Source organism: Strix uralensis, chromosome 16, assembly GCF_047716275.1.
Source record: "Strix uralensis isolate ZFMK-TIS-50842 chromosome 16, bStrUra1, whole genome shotgun sequence".
NCBI classification, from domain to species: domain Eukaryota; kingdom Metazoa; phylum Chordata; class Aves; order Strigiformes; family Strigidae; genus Strix; species Strix uralensis.
The window spans coordinates 4814275-4834339 of NC_133987.1; the positions used below are offsets into that span (position 1 = coordinate 4814275).

Here is a 20065-nt window from a genome sequence, read left to right on the forward strand (position 1 = left end):
GGCAGAGGAAATGTTCTGCCGTCACCCAGGTTTTTAAGGGGTGCTGCTGGAGTGTCAGGCTCTATGATCCTACAAAACAGCGGCACCAAAGCCCGGAGTTGGCCTTGTCCCAGTGCCCTGAGCTGCTCCTCTCTCCTCCACAGGAGCCGGGCGGTCTTTGTGGAGCTGATGCAGTACAACCCCAGCGTGGACCTGCACGCTGCCGTCACCCTGCGGCTGGAGTTCCTGGGGGCCGGCCAGGCCATCGCCGCTGTCACCATCAGCCCCTTCCCACTGCTGCGGCTCAGTGGGGGGGTCACGCTGCAGCTTCTCATGATGGTCAGTGTGTTACCTCCCCTCCACGCTCCTCTCCTCTCTCGGAGGGCTCTGGGGACCTGTTGCCAGGGCTCCTGGAAGGGAAATGTTGGTCACTGTGGACTACAGCTCCCCTGCCTGAGGCCACTTGTCCCTGTGCCGGTCACCACTCCGCTTCCAGGCCTGGGTAGTGCATGGAAAAGATCCCCTGCACCACTGAGGGGAAGGAGATTCCTACTGTCTGGCAACATTTGTTGGCCTTGTCTCAGCCTTTTTGCTTCCTTGAACTCATGCCTTTCGCTGTGGAAACTTGAGGCTTTTGTTGTTCTGTCCTCGGCGGGGACATCAGCCAGCTGAGCCATGTCCCTGGAGACCCTGCCTGGGCCAGGGTTTTGTGTAAGCAGAGCTGGGCACTGCCACCCTGCCACAAGTTCACTGGAGGTGGCTCAGGGAGCGTCACTGCAAGGGCAGGAGGGAGCAGGGCTTGGAGAGAGCGAGGAAGGCATGGGGGTGTGCTCCAGCCTCGCGGGTGGGGCTTTGGCTGTCCTGGGGTGTTGCAGGTGCAGCCACGTGGTTGAGCGTTACCCTCTCCCTTCCCTGCTAACCTCTGTGTTCCTCCCCCAGGTCTTCCTCATGATGTTTGTGGTCTACTTCGTGGTGTCCGAGTCGCTGTCCATCAAGAAGGAAGGCAGAGCCTACTTCACCCTGTGGGGCAACTACGGCCAGTGGGTCTTCATCCTCCTCACCACGTGCACCGTGGTGGTGCACCTCAGCCAAGCCACCCTGGCTGACCAGCAGTGGCTCAAGTACCTCAACAACCGCAGGGGTTTCACCAACTTCTACCAAGTGGCCTTTCTCAACACTGTCTTCAGCACCTTGGCTGCATCCCTCCTCTTCCTCCTGACCGTGCAGGTATGGGGAGCATCGAGTGGGAGCAGCACGTGGGCAGGGGGGTTCTCTGTGCGCCGCGGCAGGGACAGCAAAGGGCTCTGAAGTAAAAACAAGTGCAAGACTGTGCCAGGCACCGATCAAATGCGACAGGGCTGCTGCCACATCCAGCCCTACTGGAGGACGGGGCCGGTGGGCAGCGATGCCACAAGCTGCGGCACTTGGGGTCTCTGAAGCCTCTGAGCCCTCAGTTCCCTTGGGGAACTCAGCCCCGTGTGGCTGACAGGATGATTTTGTCCACAGGGAGCCCCTTGACCAGGGTGTCCTCTGCTCTGCCAGAGTTTCCATTCATAGAGCTGTTTGAAAGACCCTTCCCGGGGCTGGGAGGATCTCGCAGCAGCCCCTGCGATGGGCCCGTGCTGTAACACCGTGTGCTCTCTTGGTTCCAGGCTGCCCAGCAGCTGCGTTTCGTCAGGCAGTGGTCTGTGTTCGGGAAAACCTTTCAGAAGTCTGCGAAGGAGCTGACCGCTGCAGGGCTGGCGTTCGCCGTCCTCATCCTGGCCTACGCTCAGCTCGGCTTCCTGGTAAGTACCTGCTGTCCCCCCTCGCCTCACCGGTGCCTGGGTCTCAGTGAGGGCTGCCCGGGGTCGTGTTACCCTCGTCCCTCGCCACGCAGTGGCTGTGAGCGGAGCCCGGCAGGCCCTCGGGGTGCTGCGGGCTGGGTGGCTTCAGCCAGGGGCTCCTCAGGTCTCACGCTTTGTAAGACGGGGTGATGGGTATTGGGGACCAGGAGAATGTTTTGCCACTGATCCCTTCTCGTTCCATCTCTAATGTTCCCTTTGCAGCTCTTCTCCTCCTCCTCGGAGTCCTTCCGCAGCGTCGGCAGCAGCCTCCTGCTGCTGTTTGCCATGCTGCGGGGCAGCGTGAACCTCCGCCCCTGCCTGCCCGAGTCCTCAGGCCTCTACTACCTGTTCTGCACCAGCTACATCATCCTGGAGGTGTGGATCGTGCTGAGGCTGTTCACTGCGGTGCTTATCCACAGCTACCGGGAAATGCACTTTGAGCTGTACCGCCCCGCCTTCGAGCCCCAGGACTACGAGATGGTGGAGCTCTTCGTGCGCAGGCTGAAAATGTGGATGGGCTTCAGCAAAGCCAAGGAGGTGAGCGCAGCCTGGGAGACTCCGTGGAGAAGGGGCCGGGTAGCTGGCTGCAGATATTTGTGGAGAATCATCGTGTGCTGTCCTCAGCCTGCCTTTGCCCCTGGCTCCTTCCTGCTGCTGTTCACAGGTTCCTCTGGCCCGCGAGGGCTGGAGCAGTGGCTGTTCCTGCAGGCCCAGGAGCTGGGTTAGCGATGGGGCCTTGTAGGGGCACGTGCTGCCGGTTCTCAGTCCTGCAGTTCCCCGGCGTTTTATCCGGGGTCTGTCCCCAGCTCCATGCCGGGGCCTGCCCCCCCCTAGAAGGGCTGTTTGGAGCAGGACCCGCTTCCCAGCTCCTGAAATAACTCTGCTCCCCTGTTCTCTTCCAGTTCCGGCACAAGGTCAGGTTTGAAGGGATGGAGCCGCTGCCGTCCCGAGACTCCAGTGACTCCAAATCCTTCCGGGGCCCCACTCCCAGTGCTGCCTCCGACAGCTCCAGGGCCTCCACCTCCTCCAGCCAGCTGGATGGGCTGAGCCTGGTGCTGAGCACCCGGGACAGCCTGGAAGTGGATGCTGACATCCAACGTCTCCTTTCCCTCTTCGAGATGCTCCTTGCCCAGTTTGACCGCGTCAACCAAGTGACGGAGGACGTGTACCGCATTGAGCACCAGCTGGAGGGCTCCCGCAGCCGCCGCTCCAGGAGGAGGTACACCCAGCTCTCAGAGGACGGCCTCGGCACGGAGCAGGGGCCCTCGCCCGAGATCTCCTCCGACACGGACCTGCAGCCCCCACGGGACGCCCCGCTGTCCCCCCACTCTCCCGCTGCCCCACGAGGCAGCCGGGGCTCTGTGCCCAGCCGGCTCCTTCGAGCTAGCCGAGGCGTCAGCGTGGCAGCTTCCGTGCTGCCCCCACACAAACCCTACGCCGCCGGAGCTCCGGCCGTCAAGAAGAAACGGCCCCTCCGGGCCAAGAACAGGGTGCACCCTGCTGTCAAATAACGGGCAGCGTCTGGGCATGGCGGGGAGCAAGGCCCGGGCAGGGTGGGGAGTGCCTGGGAAGGGGTTTGCGAAGGGTGGGCTGTGCCTGCCGCCGTGCAGACCTGGAGCCTCAGGAGCTGCTGCTTCTGAAAGCTCCTGCCGAGGGGACTGCTGCCTGCACTGTGGGGCTGCTGCCTGCACCAGGGCCGCTGCCTGCGCCGCAACCGGCACAGCCACTGTCCTCCCCCGGGCCCCCTCAGACACCTCCTGCCTGGTGGTTTCCAGCGTTGGGGTTGGGTGGCGAAGGCTGAGCCTTTCCTGCGGGATCAGGGTGCAGCAAAAACCCCTCTTGGGGTAGGGCAGTATTAAAAAGTTGTCTTTTTTGTTAAATGGCCACTGGGCCAAGGCCGCCTTGCTGGGGCCTGGCAGGGGGGGGCCGGGACAACGCTCACCTCCCTTCCCCACTGGCTGGGCCGGAGGGAGAGGGTGAGGGGAGAGCCCCAGGCCTTGAAGGTTTGAACTGAGTCTTGGATTGTTGTTGACCAGTCACACTGTGGAGGAAAGCTACAGGTTTTGAGAAGATATTTAACCAATTTTTATTTTTTTTTTAAGCATAAATATATATAGATATAGATAAATGATATCTACGCCCAGATCAGTTAATTTCCAGTATTGGCTACTTTTATCCTCCGGAAATTGGTACTATTATTTGTATTTAAAGAAACCCAATATTTAAAACAAATGACCTTGCAAGCTGCGGCGAGCTGCTGGCCCTGCTGCCTGGCCAGGCTGGAGGGGATGGCGAGCGGCAGCTCAGCCCCGGGGCTGCAGCTCCGAGGGGGGGGGGTGGGGGGGGTGCTGCAGCGCTGGCTTCGCTGTGGCCCCCCCACATCCCCCCCAGCCCTGCCCCGGCACTCGCCCCCCGCCCCCCCGCGGTGGCCCACGGGCGCTGCTGCCTGCTTGGCTTTTCTAATCCAAGGAATGTATTGACGTAAGTATATGTATAATTTTTTTTTTTTTGGTTTACTTGTTCGTATGTACTGCCCAGCACTTTAAACAATGCTTTCCTCGGCTAACAATGACACATGCGATCTAACAAGAACGGGATAATATATCACAAAAGCAGTATTTTTTTTTTTGTTTTGTTTTTGTTCATTTGTTTAAATCGTAAACTGAAATGAGCAAGTGCTGAGGAAGTGAACGCAGCCCCCAGCACACCCCAGCCTGAGGCAGCTGGGCCGGGACCTCCCAGCATCTTCCCTAGAGAAGCACAAAAGCGTTGGGGGAGGCGGGTGAAGCCCTAAAGGAGCTTTTGTTGGGGTCCCTGCCCTCGCCCCGCAGCTCCCCAGGACTGCTGGGCTACAGCTGGCCTGTGCTCACCGTGCCCGGCTGGGGAGGGGCTGTGCCACGGGCCCCTCCTGCTCACAGCCGGGGTGCTGAGCAGCGGCCGGAGCCTCCCCAGGGCCTGCGTTCACTTCGTCATCGCCATTTCACCTGATGTATATTGTAAGTAATTTATATGGGTTGTTTTGGTTTTTTCTTTTTTTTTTTTTTAAATGTATATATTTTTGTATGTTTGCTATATTTTCATAGCATCGGTAACATGTTTGAAACATGTAGATAGGAGACAGAATATTATTGTCAGAGTTATTTAAAGGATGTATTAAGTGCTTCTTCCTGGGAATGTCCCGTGTATATAAGTGTGAGGTGTCTGTGTGCGTGTGGTGCGTGTGCTCTCTCCCCCCCGCCGCGGTTCGCTGGGGCTGGGAGCCCCGCAGGGTGCTGGGTGGTGGGTGCCCAGCGCCTGCCCCCAGCTCGGGAAGCGCCAGGGGGGCACCGAGGAGCCTTAGGCAACGAGTCCAGGCGGGCAGGGCTGCGGGGAGGGCGCCTGGGCACCGCTGGCAGCCCTGGCAGGGCCCTGCCCCTGGCAGAGCGAGGGGTGTCTCAGCCACCTCATCATGTCACCTCCTGAGTCTCCCCATCCTGCTCCCAGCTGGTCAGATGCTTTTAAAGATTTTGTTCCTGCTGTCCACGGGCTTCTTTGGCTCCTGGTGCCCTTATGGGCGGCTGAAGGAGGACGCAGGAGGGCCCAGGGGTGCTCTTTGGGGCTGGTGTAAGTTGCCTTTGAGAAACTCAGTTGCTGTGAAGGCCAGAGGCTGGGGGAAGGTTGCAGAAGGATGCGGGCGGGGGGAAAAAAGTGTGTGGTGACTCAAAGTGAGCTGGTGGTCGGTCACCACAGAGGTGATTGAAGGAGCAGAGTGCACAGGGGGAAGCGGAGGAAAGCTTAGTGTTAACCACAAAGCTTTTTAATGGAAGGAACAGCAGGTAGAAGCGATGACAGAGAAGGGCCTGGAGTGCAGGAGAGTGGCTGGAGGATCCCGGCCAGGCGGCAGAGGGTGCCTGGCGCAGGCAGAAGGGGCAGTGAGGGCCCCAGAGCCCATGTGAGCCTGGGCCTGGTGCTGACAGTGCCGAGCTTTGTGCACGAGGGATTTGTTACAGCTTTTACAAACGGCTCCGTCTGCTCCAGAACTCTTAACAGTAGCTAAAACTGGTTTTCAAGCCAGAGATTTAAAACTTTTAGCCTTGTATTTTTTTTTTGGTTCCTTTTACTTCTCCGAGCAGCGCAGCCCCCAGGCTCCCTCTGGTAGGTGCCCCCGACTCTTTCGGTGATGGGTACAGTGTTGGTGGCTGCAAGCCCTGGCCAGACCCCCTGAGCTGTACCAGGGTACAGCTGATAATGGCGCTGGGCACATGCTGCTGAGCTCATGGCCCCTGTGGTGAGTCCTCCCTGGCGTAGGAAGGATGTAGTTATAAAGCAAAACAAAACACCTGCCCCAGAACAGCCACTTCTGACCTCCAGCTCTGCCCTGCAGCCCTTTCCCGCTGCAGTGGACCAACGTGTGTAGATCCAGCTGCCCCTGAGGGCCATGGGGGTACGTTCCGTGAGGAAAATGAGCCAAGCGGGTCTTGGACATCTCTTGCATCTTCAAGAGCCAAAAAGTTCAGTTCAAGAGCCCCAGATCAGCTCTCAGCTGCGTGTGCTTGTTTAAAAGAGGTTGGTAAGAGGAGTTAAGTGCAGGAGGGAGAGACAGAGGCAAGAGGCAGTGGCAAGCAGGGCCCTGACTGCTCTGAAAAGCCTTTAATAAGCTACGGGGAGGCGTGGGGGTGCCCCCCCCAGGGGAGCATCAGGACTCTTGTCCCCAAGGGCCTGTTTCTTCCCGAGCTTTGCTCTGCGTGTGAGTGTGACTTGATGTGTGTGACTGACCAAGTGCTGCTTCTAATCAAAGAGGAGCAGCACCAGGATAGGACAAGTGCCCTCCTCCCTTCCTGCGCTCGAGGGACGGAGAGCAGCTCGGGAACCCACCCTTGTTCCTTGAAAAGCCAAAGGCCTCCGCGAGGGCCCGCGGGTGCGGGGGGCACCACCGCCAGCTTTCAAACAAATCGTAGTTCTCATGGCAGCGTTTATTTGTACAAAACTCCAGCACCACTTGCAGGGTTCCCTCCCTGTCCCAGCTGAGGCACCGCGTACACACTCGCTGAGCTGCAGCCAGAGGTGCCGGGCCTGGAGTTAGACCCTCGATGGCAATAAACTTGACTTTGCAGCCCTCGCCCATCAATACTCCTGAATGTATATTTCTGTGTTTGTAGTCACCAAGAGATGGTTTCTTATTTATTGTCTTAAGTCTCACAAAGATGCAACAGTATCAAGCTGCTTAAATAAAAAAAACTCTATCCATTAGTTTAAAAGGGAGAGGGAGGGACTTATATAAGTGCTTTTTTTTTTTTTTTTTTTAGAAAAAGAGATGATTGTGACTGATATGCCAACTGTTACTGTCTGGTCAGCATTTCACTGCAAACAAAAATAGCATATTTTGTAACTGTGGGGATGTTTCTTAAAAAATGACAAGGTCAAATAAAAGATGACTGCTAGGCCCTGGCTCTGGTGCTTTTGTTACACTCGCTCCAGCCCCCTTGCAGTGACCAGCGAGAGCTCGGCCAGGGCTTGGAGGCAAAGTGGCCAGAGCTCGTCCAGGGCCCGTCCTCCCCCCACCCTTGTCATTCTTTTTGCTACTGGAATTTTAATTAAGGTCTCCTGGCCAACACAAGCCCCTTCCCTAAACCCTGTGATTATTGACAGGGGGGTGTCGGTGGTCAACGTGAAGGAGACTTGGCCAAGGCAGAGCAGAAGCCTGAAAGGGGACATTTTTACACAACACAGTTTGAATCTTCCCAGGCCAGCAAGAACCCACTGACCATACGAATATTTTATTTCCTTTACGACTTATAAACACTCAAAACACAACATAGAGTTCCCAAACAGCCCTGCACAAGCCAGTAGCGTCACTTTTGTCCCCTCACCTGTCACTTCACAGTTCCGGGTGCAGATTGCACTTGTCTTCCTCTCCCTCGGGTGGGCGCTGCTGTTACCTCTTGCCACGCTCCCCGTTTATCGACGGAGCAGGAGATAAAAGTACTCACAGTATAGTCCAGCTTAACGTGGTTTCTCCCAGTTGGGTAGTGTAGTGTCTGATGACCATCTTCACACAAGATGGGCTACGTAACCCCACCCCAGCTGCACACGGGATCGCTCGGAACCGCTTCAACAGCCGGGGAGACCGTCACGCTGCGTCAGTGCAACGGGCACAACTCGCTCAGAGACGATGCCCCAAGACACGGCAACAGTCTTTCAAAACGGGATTTACCGGGTGCACAGAGAAGGACGAGAGTTACCCCCAGCATCACTGCAGCCAGCGGAAATTCTGCAGCTCAACCTCAAAGCCGGGTCCAGCCTTGGGCTAAACCCTTTGGGTCAGACCCCTCGTCACAAGGAATTCGTGGCCCAGCTCTGCCATTCTGCTGCTCCGGCCAGTGGCATCTGCCTCCCCCTTTTGTGTTACCCCTGGTAGCAAAATCGTCTCTGCTGAATGAGGGAGGGTTTGCTGGGAATCTCTCAAAATGGAGACAAATCCTTGGGAATTTAAGCAGCACGTCTGGCAGGTGACTCAAGAACCCAAATTAACTCTTACCAGAGCCAGCGGCAGAACAAGCCTAAAGAGTTCAAGTGCTGAGAGGCACCAAGGCCTGGAGAGGAGCTGGGATTCCGGGTGCTTAGAAATAGTTATTTTGTTATTTCATTCCCAATAAAGTCATCAAAATTCCCACAATTCCTGCACCTTCCAACTACATGACGAACTGCAGAATATCAGACTTGGTCAGCTTCCACCAGACGCTGGTGTGGAAGGAGCCCAAAGAAAGGTTCTGCAGGAAAGTTCCCACCAGAGATGGAAGCCTTGAAATCGCTCGAACCAACTAAAACAAAACATGTCTTGCTGGGGCCTCTCCAGGAGCATGTGCTGGGGGTACAGGGTCCTCCTCAGGCCGCGGCAGGCTCAGGCCTCCCGGTCCAGGTTCAATGCCAAGTCCACGTGCAAGCAGCACAGGCACACGGTGCCGTCCCAGCCCCGCTCCGCGGGGTCCGCGCAGCCGCACGGAGCCACAACACAGGTCAAACGCTTCCGCTGCCTCGTCCGTCCCGGGACGGATGCCCCGACCCGCTGGGATCTACACGAACTCGGTGAAATCGTCCACCGAGGAGATGAGCCGCTTCCTCTGCCCGGTCTCGTAGGTGGGAGGAGGGTCCTGAGGGATCTGGGGAGGCGGCTTCGTTGGAGCCGATGGATGCATCTGCAGGGGAAGGCCGGGAGTCTGGTACTGGGTTTCTTCACGTAGCTGAAAGTCAAACGAGAAGGGGTGAGCTCCACCCTCCCTGAAACTCTCTTCGCTCTCCACAGGGGCAGCTCAGCACAGCTTGTCCAGCCCCAGCGTGGAGCAGCTCTGTGTCCAGGGCCCCCACTCCGCCGCCGCCCGGGAAGCTGCCGGGAACGTCACAAGCCCAGACCTTGGCGGTTAAACTAATCCAGCAAGAGCTGGATTCCACCCTTCACACGTGTATTCCTCCTCTTACTCAGCAAGCTGCGAGAGCCGATTTTATGTGCCTTATTTGTAATGAGGCTCTAAGGTAGAGCCTGGTTCCAAACCCCTAGAACAGCTTTACTCACCCAGGTTGTAAACCCCTAGAACAGCTTTACTCACCTGGTTCCAAACCCCTAGAACAGCTTTACTCACCCAGGTTGCAAACCCCTAGAGCAGCTTTACTCACCCAGGTTGCAAACCCCTAGAACAGCTTTACTCACCCAGGTTGCAAATACCTACAACAGCTTTACTCACCCGGTGCCGTAGCCTCTTGATATGCCGCAGCCTGGCAATCCATTTGGATGGGTAAGTGTCCGTGGGGTTTGATCGACTGTGATGAACCTGGGAAGCCATCTGGTTTGGGAAGGGCGGGGAGAAGCCGGGAAAGAGAGGAGGCACGTTAACACAACCACGATGATAAAATTAACTGAACATTTCAGTACAGTTTGACAGCAACTGAAATACAGCTCTAAATTATAACTCTTCACGTACTAACTCTGACTTAAAGGTTGACAGCAGTAATTGAAAACTCATTTATTTGCTTTAGCAAGCCCTACGCATTTCCTTGGGAGGTGATGATGGACCAAGACACCAGCAGAAAGATGGGAGGTCTCGGGGAGCTCAGGGGTACTCACGTTAGCGTGCAAGGCCATCTGACGGGCTACGAATGGCAGGTTCTTATCGGAGATGATCTTAGCGACGCTCGTGTCTACGAGACCCTCCATGTCTTTGTTTTAAAGGAAGAAGAAAAAAAAAATCTGTAAGACAGTTGAGAACAAGCCAGAGCTTGCCAGTAACTAAACAGAGAAGTAATAAAAGCCTGAGGGATTGCACCACCGAGTCTCAGAAGTTCCCATTGAGCTCTACAGCTCCAACTGTAACAGAACTTGCACGGCAACTTAACACAACGGGCTCTCAGATTCTGGTTGCTCCGTAAAGGTTTGAGGAGAGTCTCCTGGGCTCTACCACACGAACCAAAGCGTGAGCAAAAAAACACCCCGGGAGTAAGAGGGAAGCAAAGGCCCCTGCAGATCACTGCACCGGCACTGCTGCACTCACGCGGAGCCGCGGTGGGTTGGCGAGGTCCTGCAGCGCTGGGAAGGACAGCAGAGAGGTCCCCCAAAGCCACGGGGACCTCCACAGCTCCTCCTGTATTCCCCAGCAACTGCGGGAGGGACTCGCTCGACTCTGCTGGCACTTCGTCTTCAGCTTGAAGATAGTCTGAATGGTACAGTGGGAAGATACCTCTTATCTCAGGGAAGATATATCAGCAGGACATAACCAGACACAACTGGGCAGCAAATTGGTTTCAGAGAGTCCCTCTGGGAAATTTTTACTTTTGAACACAAAAAGACTGGAAAGCGAAGGCAGTTCTTGCACCAGCAATACAGGAAAGGCTGAGAACAAAGGCTGGAGGGATTCCTACCTTTCCGACACTGCAGTGTCACCAGGTTACAGTCATAGTCCAGGGGTGTGATGATAACGTGCACAAAATTGAACTGACCCTAATGAGAAAACAATAAAACAGACTTATACATTTACTGGCAGCTGTCGTGATTCTTGTGAATGCCGTAAACAAACACATGTGAACCCACCAAGGCAAATAACCTCCATTCATGATCTCAGCACTGTTTGCTAAGATAACACACGTCAGATTAAGGTTTTATGAACAGCCACATGCCTCTTTTATAACACACCCACAAGTAGAATCCTGTACCTTTATTGTTCCCAGTTTAAAGTCTTCTCCAGAATCATTGTAAACGATAGAAACAAAATCATTCCCAAGGTGCCTCTTCTTGTCACAGCGATATTTATCCAAATCCTTTGTGGGCATCAGAGTAGCGATGTGGAAAATGGCTGAAGAGGAACAGAAAAATCCTTAGGCTGGCCTGGGATTGTGAGCAGCAGTGGTCAACATGCAGCACTTGTCTGGAAGACAAGGTAGTACCAGCAGCACAATAATAAAAAGTGTAAGTTGTGCTCCCTCAAGAGACTTGTCCCCGTCTGCGGCAGCTGAATCCAGCCCCAGTGGGCTGCTCCCGCAACGCTGGGAGCCGGGAGCGCAGCGGCCAGCACAAGGGCAGCCTCAGAGCTCTGCTCCTGCCAGTTCTGAGGCGCTGCCCTGCAGAGCCTTCTCTAGCACCAGGCTCAGCAAAGCCAATCCAGGGCCTGGCTTTCCGCACGTGCCTGATGCCCACTGGAGAAGCGTGCTCACCCAGCTGGGGTAGCCAGCTCTCTGCTCACAGAACACAAACAGGGGACTGCAGAAATGCTCCTGGGTACTTTTTCCATGACCGCAGCAGCATGGTGAGTAGAATCTGGTTTGAGGAGGAAGATTTAAACAGCTTAAACCAGGACTTCCCCTGATTGAGCTCTGCAGAGCACCAGGGCCACAGTAACTGCAGCTGCTCCACTGAACCGGCCTAAGCACGACGACTGGGATGCACAGAGCTGTATGAACACACGTGGGAAGTTCACCCAGATCCTGGATGTTCTCTGCACTGTGTGGTGCTGCAGGAGCTGGGTAACACTGGAGTCCAATTAGCAGCGACCACAGTAATGACAACCCTCCTGCTTTCAATACTGTTCTTCAGAGAAGCCAGTAGCAGAGTTCTGACACACACCACCCTCAATTAACGGCCTTCATAGCAGCTCAGGAACAAACAGCTTATTCTACAAACCTCCACAACAATCCATATCAACTTTTAATAGAGCAGACTATTTTAAAAGTAAGCGGTATGATTTTTTTTTTTTACTTAAATAAGGCCGGTATGCACCTCTCCCAAACTTTAACACGTGGCTTGCAGAGACACCAGAGAGACAGAATGGGAGGAGAACAGAGCCCCAGGTCATCTTTACTACATCTCTGGAAAGGAAACAGTTTGCAGAAGGCAGGTCAGTGTTAAGATGAGAAAAGCCCACCCTTCCACTTCCAGCTTGTGGAGCCACCTTACCTTGCATGATGTCATCGTGCCAACAGTAGGTAAACTGTCCATCCTCCCCACACACGTCCAGGCCACCAAGGTAAATTTTATCAGGCTGACAGTCTTTGAGCTCAATGAGCTTCCCTAAGCCAGTCAGGAACTCTGTATAGCGATAGGATCCGTGTTCATTTGACAGAATTGCGATCTCGTTGTTGCTCTAGGAGATAAGAACAGGGGAGTCCCACAGGGAATGCTAAGAGCCCTCCATCAGCACGAGCAATGAGGTTATTACCCTCCTAGAAGGGCTTCACTGATTTTTAGTGCAAGAAACTAAGGAAAAGCAAGGCTAGAGCAGGAGCAGGACAAATCGTGGTGCCTGGCCTTCTGCGGAGATGTCACCAACGAAGGATTAGTGCATCTGCACACAACTCACCTGGCCTTCTCCAACGTAGAGCACTGCAATCTTGTGGGTGTCATAAGAAGGAATTTGATCCAGGAGCTGCACTGATCTTTCAAACGTCTACAATCAAAACAATCAAAATCTTTAAAAACTTATCTCCGCACACCCACTGCCCTCCCTAAAACCCTTCAGGACAACGACAGCACAATGTCAGCACAGATTCCTGACCCTCGTTAGTGTCCTCCTCAATGAACGCCGCCCTGCCCTGTTCTGCAAGGGCACAGTGCATCATCTGTCACCACACTTCCTGGGTTTTATACTGCAGATGAGATTAATCTGGCAAACTGCACAGGTTAGATGCACTCGCCATGACAAATTACATCGTTTCTTCATTTAAGCTCCAGGCATGAAATACTATCATGTCTCCTGCTCTGAAGACCATTTTGAGTCGAGGGCATCACCTCATCCCACCTAGGCTCCCTACTGCCCGACCACCCGACACTAAAGGGAGGGAAAAACTATCGGCGGGAGCTCTGTGGGGCTCAGTTCACAAGAACCCCATCCCAGCACTATTTCTCCAGGTAGTTAATGACTAATTTCTCATACGACCCCAGAAAGCCTCTTGGCCACTCCCCATTACACCGAGGTTTGTCTGGTGACGCTCTGCCAATATCACCTAATGCTCAGTTTTCATGCTGCACTCCTCCTACCAGCAAAACCCAAAACTCCACACATCATCCTGCCTTCTGGCACTAAGTAAATCTCCCAATATCTCCCATCCAGAGCCATAAAGCAGGAGCCACCAGGACTGGGGTACAGAAAATCTCCCATCTGTAGCACTGTTGGTAGGAAACACCTTTAAATTGCACCATCTGAGCTGGACATTCATTACTATCATTTATGTTCAAAAACAAGTAATGAGGTTAGAAGAATTAACTACAAGAATTTAAAAAATAAAAGAACAACCTTGCCTACCTCATTTGGCAACAAAAGGGGCTTGTTGTTTTCATCGCCAAAGAATGGGGAGTGGTACAACTGTAAAAACACAAAGCTAAGGGAGAGAGGGGGAAAAAAAGTCCTGTTACCATAAAAATGAAGACAATTTTGATCTGTTGTATGTACGAACGTTAGGTACAGAAGAAAAAGAGAAGCAATTAAAATGCTAACAGAGTATTCCTCATCTTCTAGAGACACCGTAGGTGCCTGGACTACCTGCAGTTCGTAATAGACCCCTGTCATAAAAAACAATAGTTATGTCAAACAGCAGTAGCTGCACAAATTCCCCGTTCAAAAGGCAATCTCTGCACAGAACGGAGGAGCAGGAACGTGCTCCTGCCTCACAGCTACGGGGGGTGTTTCTAGGCTAGCACAGAAATGATTTTACAGACATCTGCGTTTTACCTGCCCTCAGTAAGATGAAGATTGTCTCATAATGCAATTTTGGGCAACTGCCAATATCTAAAGTTCAAAAAGCAACTAGTATAGCTCCTTCTCTCCTTTCTCCTTAGTACTTTGCACATTATATTTCCTGAACTGCAAGACTAGCAATTCATCCTGTTCACAGCACTCTAGGTGACCTTCATTCAAGCCACACGTGCATCTGGACCCTAATTTGGGATACTTTCCTCATGTTCTTAATCTATTTATCCATTTCTTTCACCATTTAAGAGACCCATTTCCTAAATCACAAAGTTCATTTGGTGGCAGTCGGTACAACATGTCTGTATTAGCTCCTGATAAAAGAGGTAATTAATCTTTCTTTTTAGAAATATTCTTTTTTTTCAGATACTGTTTCATAGGTCCCACAGAACCAGCAGACCACTCTGAACAAATCCAGCCGTGGCTTCAGCAATTCTGAGCTCACCATTTCTAGCTTCAGAGAAGCCACTCCACCCACCTCGGGTTTATTCCAGGTACTTTCTCAGCGTTGGAGGCTGCTGTTCTGCTCTTGAAGGCATCTCTCTCAATCCTTTTCCCCCTCCTTGATGGGGCCGAGTCAGAGATGGTGTAGCCTCGGGGCCGGTGCCCGGAGGGAGAGCGAGGGGAGGTGACAGGACCGGTGCCGTCCAACCCGCCTGACCCTGTCACTCTGGCGTCCTCCCCCTTGCCCAGCCAACTGCCCAGCCCTTCCCCTTCCAGGTTCCCAGACTGGGATTTTGATTTCACTTCTGTGCTCAGCCTCCTTGTTACTTCTCTGCCATTTGCATCTTTGAGGACCTCCTGCAGTGTCTGTAGCTCGGGGGAAGAACTCGACTTGCTGAGGGGCTGGGATGGCTGGAAGGAAAGTTCCTCCAGCGTTCGGCCCTCCTGGGATGGCAGGACTCTCCCGATGGGAATTCCACCCTCCACCAGGTCTTCTGACTTCAGAGACTTCTCGTCTTGGCTGGAGGTTGAGGAGGACTTAAAGAGGGAGAAACAAAGCTGAACAGTTTTCTTGATATGCAAAATAAAAGCTGACAACGGTAACGCTGGAGGCACCCCTGACACTTCCAGAGAAAGATGAGCAGAAAGCTGCCAAGCACAAAGCAATGCAGACCCAGGACTGAACAGAACAGGTATTCAGTGCTGCTGCTCTGCATGCAGTCCCTCACAAGCCACCCAAACTCTCAGTCGTGACTGAATGTGGTTTTTGATATCGTTAGTGAGTTCTTTCAGAGGGTGCCAAGAGGGATTCATCTGAGCACAGACAGTATTCCCCTGTGTCTAACAACGGGGCTGTCACACAGGACACAACCGTTAACCTGTTTCTTCTTACCCTGCTATAAGAGTCCTGGGGTTTACCAAACCGTTCCTCGCTCAGGACTTGCTCAGAACACGAAGTGTCAATGTCCTCACTCTCTGGAGACTCGGCTGGGGACTCAGTTTCCTTTAGCTCCATTTCCGACGGGCTCCCTTCCTCCAGCACCACGGCTGATTCTATCGAGACACAAGGCAGAAGAACTGAAGTCTGTAGAGAGGCACAGACTGGCAGGCCCCCGTCCTCTCCTCTGAAGTACCAGCCTTTTCCCTACGGGATTTCAATGGAAGGCCATACGGAATGAGTGCTCTGGTTCTTTGATTTCTTGTCATGTCAGACTTGCTCCTGGTTCCCCTTTTGTATAGAATAACTGATCGTCTTACCCTCACAGCAAAGGGCTGCGTCTGCTTTGGGCAAAATAAGTGAGGTTGTTTCCAATTGTTACTGATGAACAAGCAGGGGACAGAATGAGGAAATGGGACCTTGTACATCAATGCTCGGTTATCAGGACAGACAGGAACTACAGAGATGTAAGAAAGTACAAGACTAGCATTAAAGGTTCATCATTATCCAGGCAATGAAGACATCAGTTCTATGCAAGTGTGCAAAAAAGTAAAGTTTTTCTTGGATTGAAATGCAATGCTCCTGTGCCTTGTAGTGGCCTAGAAGGAGATAAGCAATTTCACTAGGAGCCATTTACTGGCAGTTTGGCAGTTTTCCTAGTATGTCTCAGTAGAAGCAAAACAATTCAGCCCTAGACATATGAAAGGACAAGAGAGCAAGAGTAACACATGCACCGCAGCAATGCTGGGAGCCCTGCGTGTGGCATCGGATCAGACAAATGGTCAATGAAACCACACTGACAAGAGAGCTCCCTGGAAGCCCTGCCTACGGTGGAGGAGGTTATCGCAGCGCTTAACGTTGGCTCTACTCCAGGCAGTGACCCTGACCAAAGGCTCCTCTCGGCCTTGCTTTTTTGTCCTGAGGAAAAGGCTGGAGAACAGGAGGCTTCCCATTACGCACACAAGGGACTGGAAGACCAATCTGAAAGGCCAAGATTTGTTTTCCAAAGTAAAATTAAAAAAAAAAAAAAAAAAAAAATCAGCACACACACAAAAAATAAAGAAAATCAGCAAAATTAAAAAAAAAAAAAGAAAAAAAAAATCACTAAAGCAGCTTTTCCTGGATTGATTTCAGCTCGCAGGACCAAAGTTATTTCAAAGAAGCAATTAAGAGTTAGCATTGCACACACATACCTTCTAATAAAAAAAAAAACAAAAACAAAAACAAAACAAAAAAAAACCAAACCAAAAAAACCCCAAAACAACGTGCTGATCTGGTTAGCTGTCCAAGCCAGAACACACCTGCATATATCCAGTGTTTCCAAGCTTCCCTAGCTCTTACACTACTGCCAAGATTGCTGGTGTTTTTAAATAATGTGAGCACTCACTAATTATTCTTTAGGTGGGAAGAGAACAATATGAGCAGAGAGGAGAAGTACAGAAAAATATTTTACTGCAGCATCTTTGTGCTGCTTTAAGAGGCCTATGTCAACAACAACCAGCAGTTAAGAATACCCTGCTGCTCTACAGAGAATTTTCCAGGGAAGGAAAGAAGGCAGAAAGACATTTCAACCCTCTAATTAAAATCACAAAGCATTGCAGATTATCAAAGCACTGCAGGTGTTGCGCTCGTAAGGTATGCAATTTGATCTCCACTTCATTTAATTACCAAGTCTATTTTACTGAAGTGGAGAAAGATTTTGCACTACTACAGAGCCTCCAAAAAGCTAGAATTTAGCAGGTTACCCCCTCAAATATATTTCTTCTTTTTTTATTTAAAAAACTTTCAACCAGCATCTGTTGTAATGTCAAACTTTATATATATATATATATATATATATTTATCTCAGATATATGTATCAGCTCCTTTTATCTTGTCTGTGCCCAATTCTGACAGATTCCTGTGGGCTGAGCAGCATGGGACTTTGTTTCAGGGTAGCTGTCCTGTAGCATACTATGCTATTCTCAGAACTGCTTTTACATTGAGCAGAACACAAAGCCAATTGTAAAATGAAGCTGAAAATAAATAATTCAATTAATCAAGCCACTCAGACATTTCGACAGGTCATTTAACACCGTGCCTCATGACTCACAATCCACCCCCGCTAAAACAAAAGTTGCTTTAAGAAATTGTCTGCACTTGCAAATGTTGGATCTGGCTTGGACTTCTTCATGCTAGTCAAGATCCCATTTGTTGAGAGTAATGAGACTGGGTACAGACAGGAGACATGGAAGGGGAAAATGAAGTATGAGGGACACATTTTCTATGAATCAGAGGTGTTCTTCTATGGCAATACTTTTTTTTTTTTTTTTTTCCTTAAAGATATATAAATATACCTGCCCAGGATATGCTCCTGTGCAACTTCCCTTGACAACTGGACTGGTACATGGAAGAGAAAGAGGCCACTGCAAAGGGAAATCAAGTGAGCAGCTACATCAAAAGGAAGGAGAGACTATATGAAAAAAAAATAAAAAATTAAAAAGCACAGAGTTTAAAAATGTAACCAAGAGCCTATTTTAAAATAAATAAATAAATAAATAAAAACAAAGGAAAGAACAAGCTGGGATAAGCTCACTAGATGCCAAAGGGATACTTTAAGGGTACAAGGTCTCAACATGAATACAGAGGCATAAACACATTCAAACAATGCAGACTGGAAGTGCCCTCTTTCGCAGAATGCATCTTTGTGAGTTTTAGAAACACCAAACTCCTTCGCGATATCCTAACGCACGCAGGAAACCAGTCTGAGCTTTTCCTGAGCTACACGTTTTTGGCAAAAGATCATGTTTAAACCCACAGAAGAATCTGAAGAGTGGAAGTATGGATAAAGATCCACTTAGTTTTAACCTCTAAAGAGGAAGAACATGCGTATGACAGTCTGACAGCAAAACTTCTTCAAAACATCCATTCGCCAGCCAGCTCCAGCGAGTCTACTATAAACTGTGTTAACAAGAATGTGCCCAAAATTATTTTCTCAGGCTGCCACAGGAGTGGCATTCAGGTGGGTGCTTCTTTCAACTAATCAGCTAGCACCTATACGCCACAAATTCATAGGAGTCAATAAAAGTGTTCAGGGATAAGAATTTTTTTTTTTTTAAAAAAAGGTGATAATTTCATTTGGAGTCTGATTTGTGTTTACGCATTCTGAAATCCTAAAATCATACCCTGCCCTGTTTAAAACAAACCTGAAAATTAGCATTTTTACCAGGTTTCCAAACAATCCATACCCTTGACGTCAGCTTCCCAGAAAAGCCTCATCTGCTGTTACCACTGCTCAGTTTTGACAGTGCCGAGAGCCTCGGTGTTAGATGTTGTTGATAAGAGCTCTGAGCAGGGATTACCTAAAGCTTAAAAAATTTCAGCTGTTGGTCAGCACTAACCTCCCAACATTAAGAGCTCTTTCAGAAGTGAACTAGCACCAAACTAAATATAGTGAAAATCCCTGGCCACTATGTTAAAACAAAGGCATCAAAAGAAACTCAAGCGATTCAACTGCACCAGTCGGAAGGCTAAAGGTTCCTTTAAAGAGGTGAATAAATCTGCAGCCAACAGGATTTTTATGCTGCTATCTCATGCTGTAAAAGACAGAGGCAACTAAATGAGCCTGGCTGTCAAGGTCTGCAATAGGCCGTTCTCCCAGGAGCCCAGAGCTCAGGGCCCAACACAAACTCCTGTACCAAAGACAAATGGAAATGGAAACGCTGCATGGGAAGATCCATCCCCACGTGGGATGCCCAGATCAGCCCCAAACAAGTGGAAAAGGGGAAAGATTCATGACTTTGATCATTTTCATTTGGGAAACAGCAAGCATGAAACACATTACTCCTCCAAAGAAGCTCCATTACTCCTCTCTTTCTTCTCTTTATGAAAGAGAGGTACTTTCCCGATGGAACATCAGAAGCAAGGAGGAAGGGAATTTTTCACTGAAAACTTCTAGGGACATGAACCAACTCCCCTTCTCATTGCTATGTTATTCCTCGTGCTACAAATTTACTGTTCTAGAAGACCTGCAGTAACTTCAACAGACTTTAAAGAGACTAGTGACAGCTAGGCTGGACACGCTGCTGGCTTGACATCCCTCACCTGTGTTGGAACGCTGGAGGAGCGATGGTTTGGCTGTGCCGGTGGCCAAGCTGGAGGAAGGGACAGAGAGGGATTTATACAGAGCCGTTTCTCGGTGTTCTTTAAAACGCTCTGCAGCCATGAGTGCGTTAGAGAGCTCTTGCAGGGGCATATTGTTAATATCTGAAGAAAATGGACTGAGCGGGTTCTCCAGACTCATTAGCCAGCTTGTGTTACCTGGTAAGAGAAAATTAGGGAAGAGTCTTAAGTACTCCCAACTCCAGAAAGTTTACAACTCACATTGAAAAAAGCACAAATTCTTTTGGATTCTGCAAGTAAAGATCAAAACAGACCACATTCTCAGTTCTCCTGACTCTGCCAGAATCAATTGATTCATTTCCTATTTTGAGTAAGTAGCTCCCAGTGCTCTGTACTTCACCCCAAGCTCTTCAAAAACCATCCTCCGTAACTCATGACTACAGCAGATTCCCAAAAGGCATCCAAAACACTTCAGGTGTTCTAATTAACAATACCAGGTCAGTTATTTTCTTATGAAACAACTTTCAGCTAAAATTTACAATCCCCTGTTAATGTTCAGTGATACCAGTACT

The 20065-nt window shown here is 50.9% G+C and overlaps 2 protein-coding genes across 10 annotated transcripts in view; one reads left to right on the forward strand and one right to left on the reverse strand.

The window, feature by feature from the left end:
* Positions 1-7225, forward strand: part of PKD1 (polycystin 1, transient receptor potential channel interacting) — a 98966-nt gene extending 91741 nt beyond the window's left edge. The window contains exons 42-46 of the mRNA XM_074885572.1: positions 144-318; positions 919-1206; positions 1632-1766; positions 2028-2342; positions 2708-7225. Of these exons, the coding sequence (XP_074741673.1) occupies positions 144-318; positions 919-1206; positions 1632-1766; positions 2028-2342; positions 2708-3316 (1522 nt within the window). The 3' untranslated portion in view covers positions 3317-7225. The remainder of the gene's footprint in view (positions 1-143; positions 319-918; positions 1207-1631; positions 1767-2027; positions 2343-2707) is intronic.
* A 289-nt stretch (positions 7226-7514) lies between these two features.
* The window catches only part of TSC2 (TSC complex subunit 2), a 34845-nt gene continuing 22294 nt past the window's right edge, over positions 7515-20065 (reverse strand). For 5 of the 9 annotated variants that reach the window (XM_074885578.1, XM_074885575.1, XM_074885573.1 and 2 more), the window contains 12 exons: positions 19476-19691; positions 17729-17797; positions 15348-15508; positions 14490-14992; positions 13568-13643; positions 12626-12712; positions 12223-12409; positions 10986-11125; positions 10695-10773; positions 9904-9995; positions 9524-9622; positions 7515-9025 (listed from right to left, as the gene is read on the reverse strand). In XM_074885578.1, the coding sequence (XP_074741679.1) occupies positions 8858-9025; positions 9524-9622; positions 9904-9995; positions 10695-10773; positions 10986-11125; positions 12223-12409; positions 12626-12712; positions 13568-13643; positions 14490-14992; positions 15348-15508; positions 17729-17797; positions 19476-19691 (1877 nt within the window). In that variant the 3' untranslated portion in view covers positions 7515-8857. Of the gene's footprint in view, positions 9026-9523; positions 9623-9903; positions 9996-10694; positions 10774-10985; positions 11198-12222; positions 12410-12625; positions 12713-13567; positions 13644-14489; positions 14993-15347; positions 15509-17728; positions 17798-19475; positions 19692-20065 lie in introns of those variants that run through there. The other 4 variants (XM_074885579.1, XM_074885577.1, XM_074885576.1 and 1 more) reach the window with 2 other exon arrangements.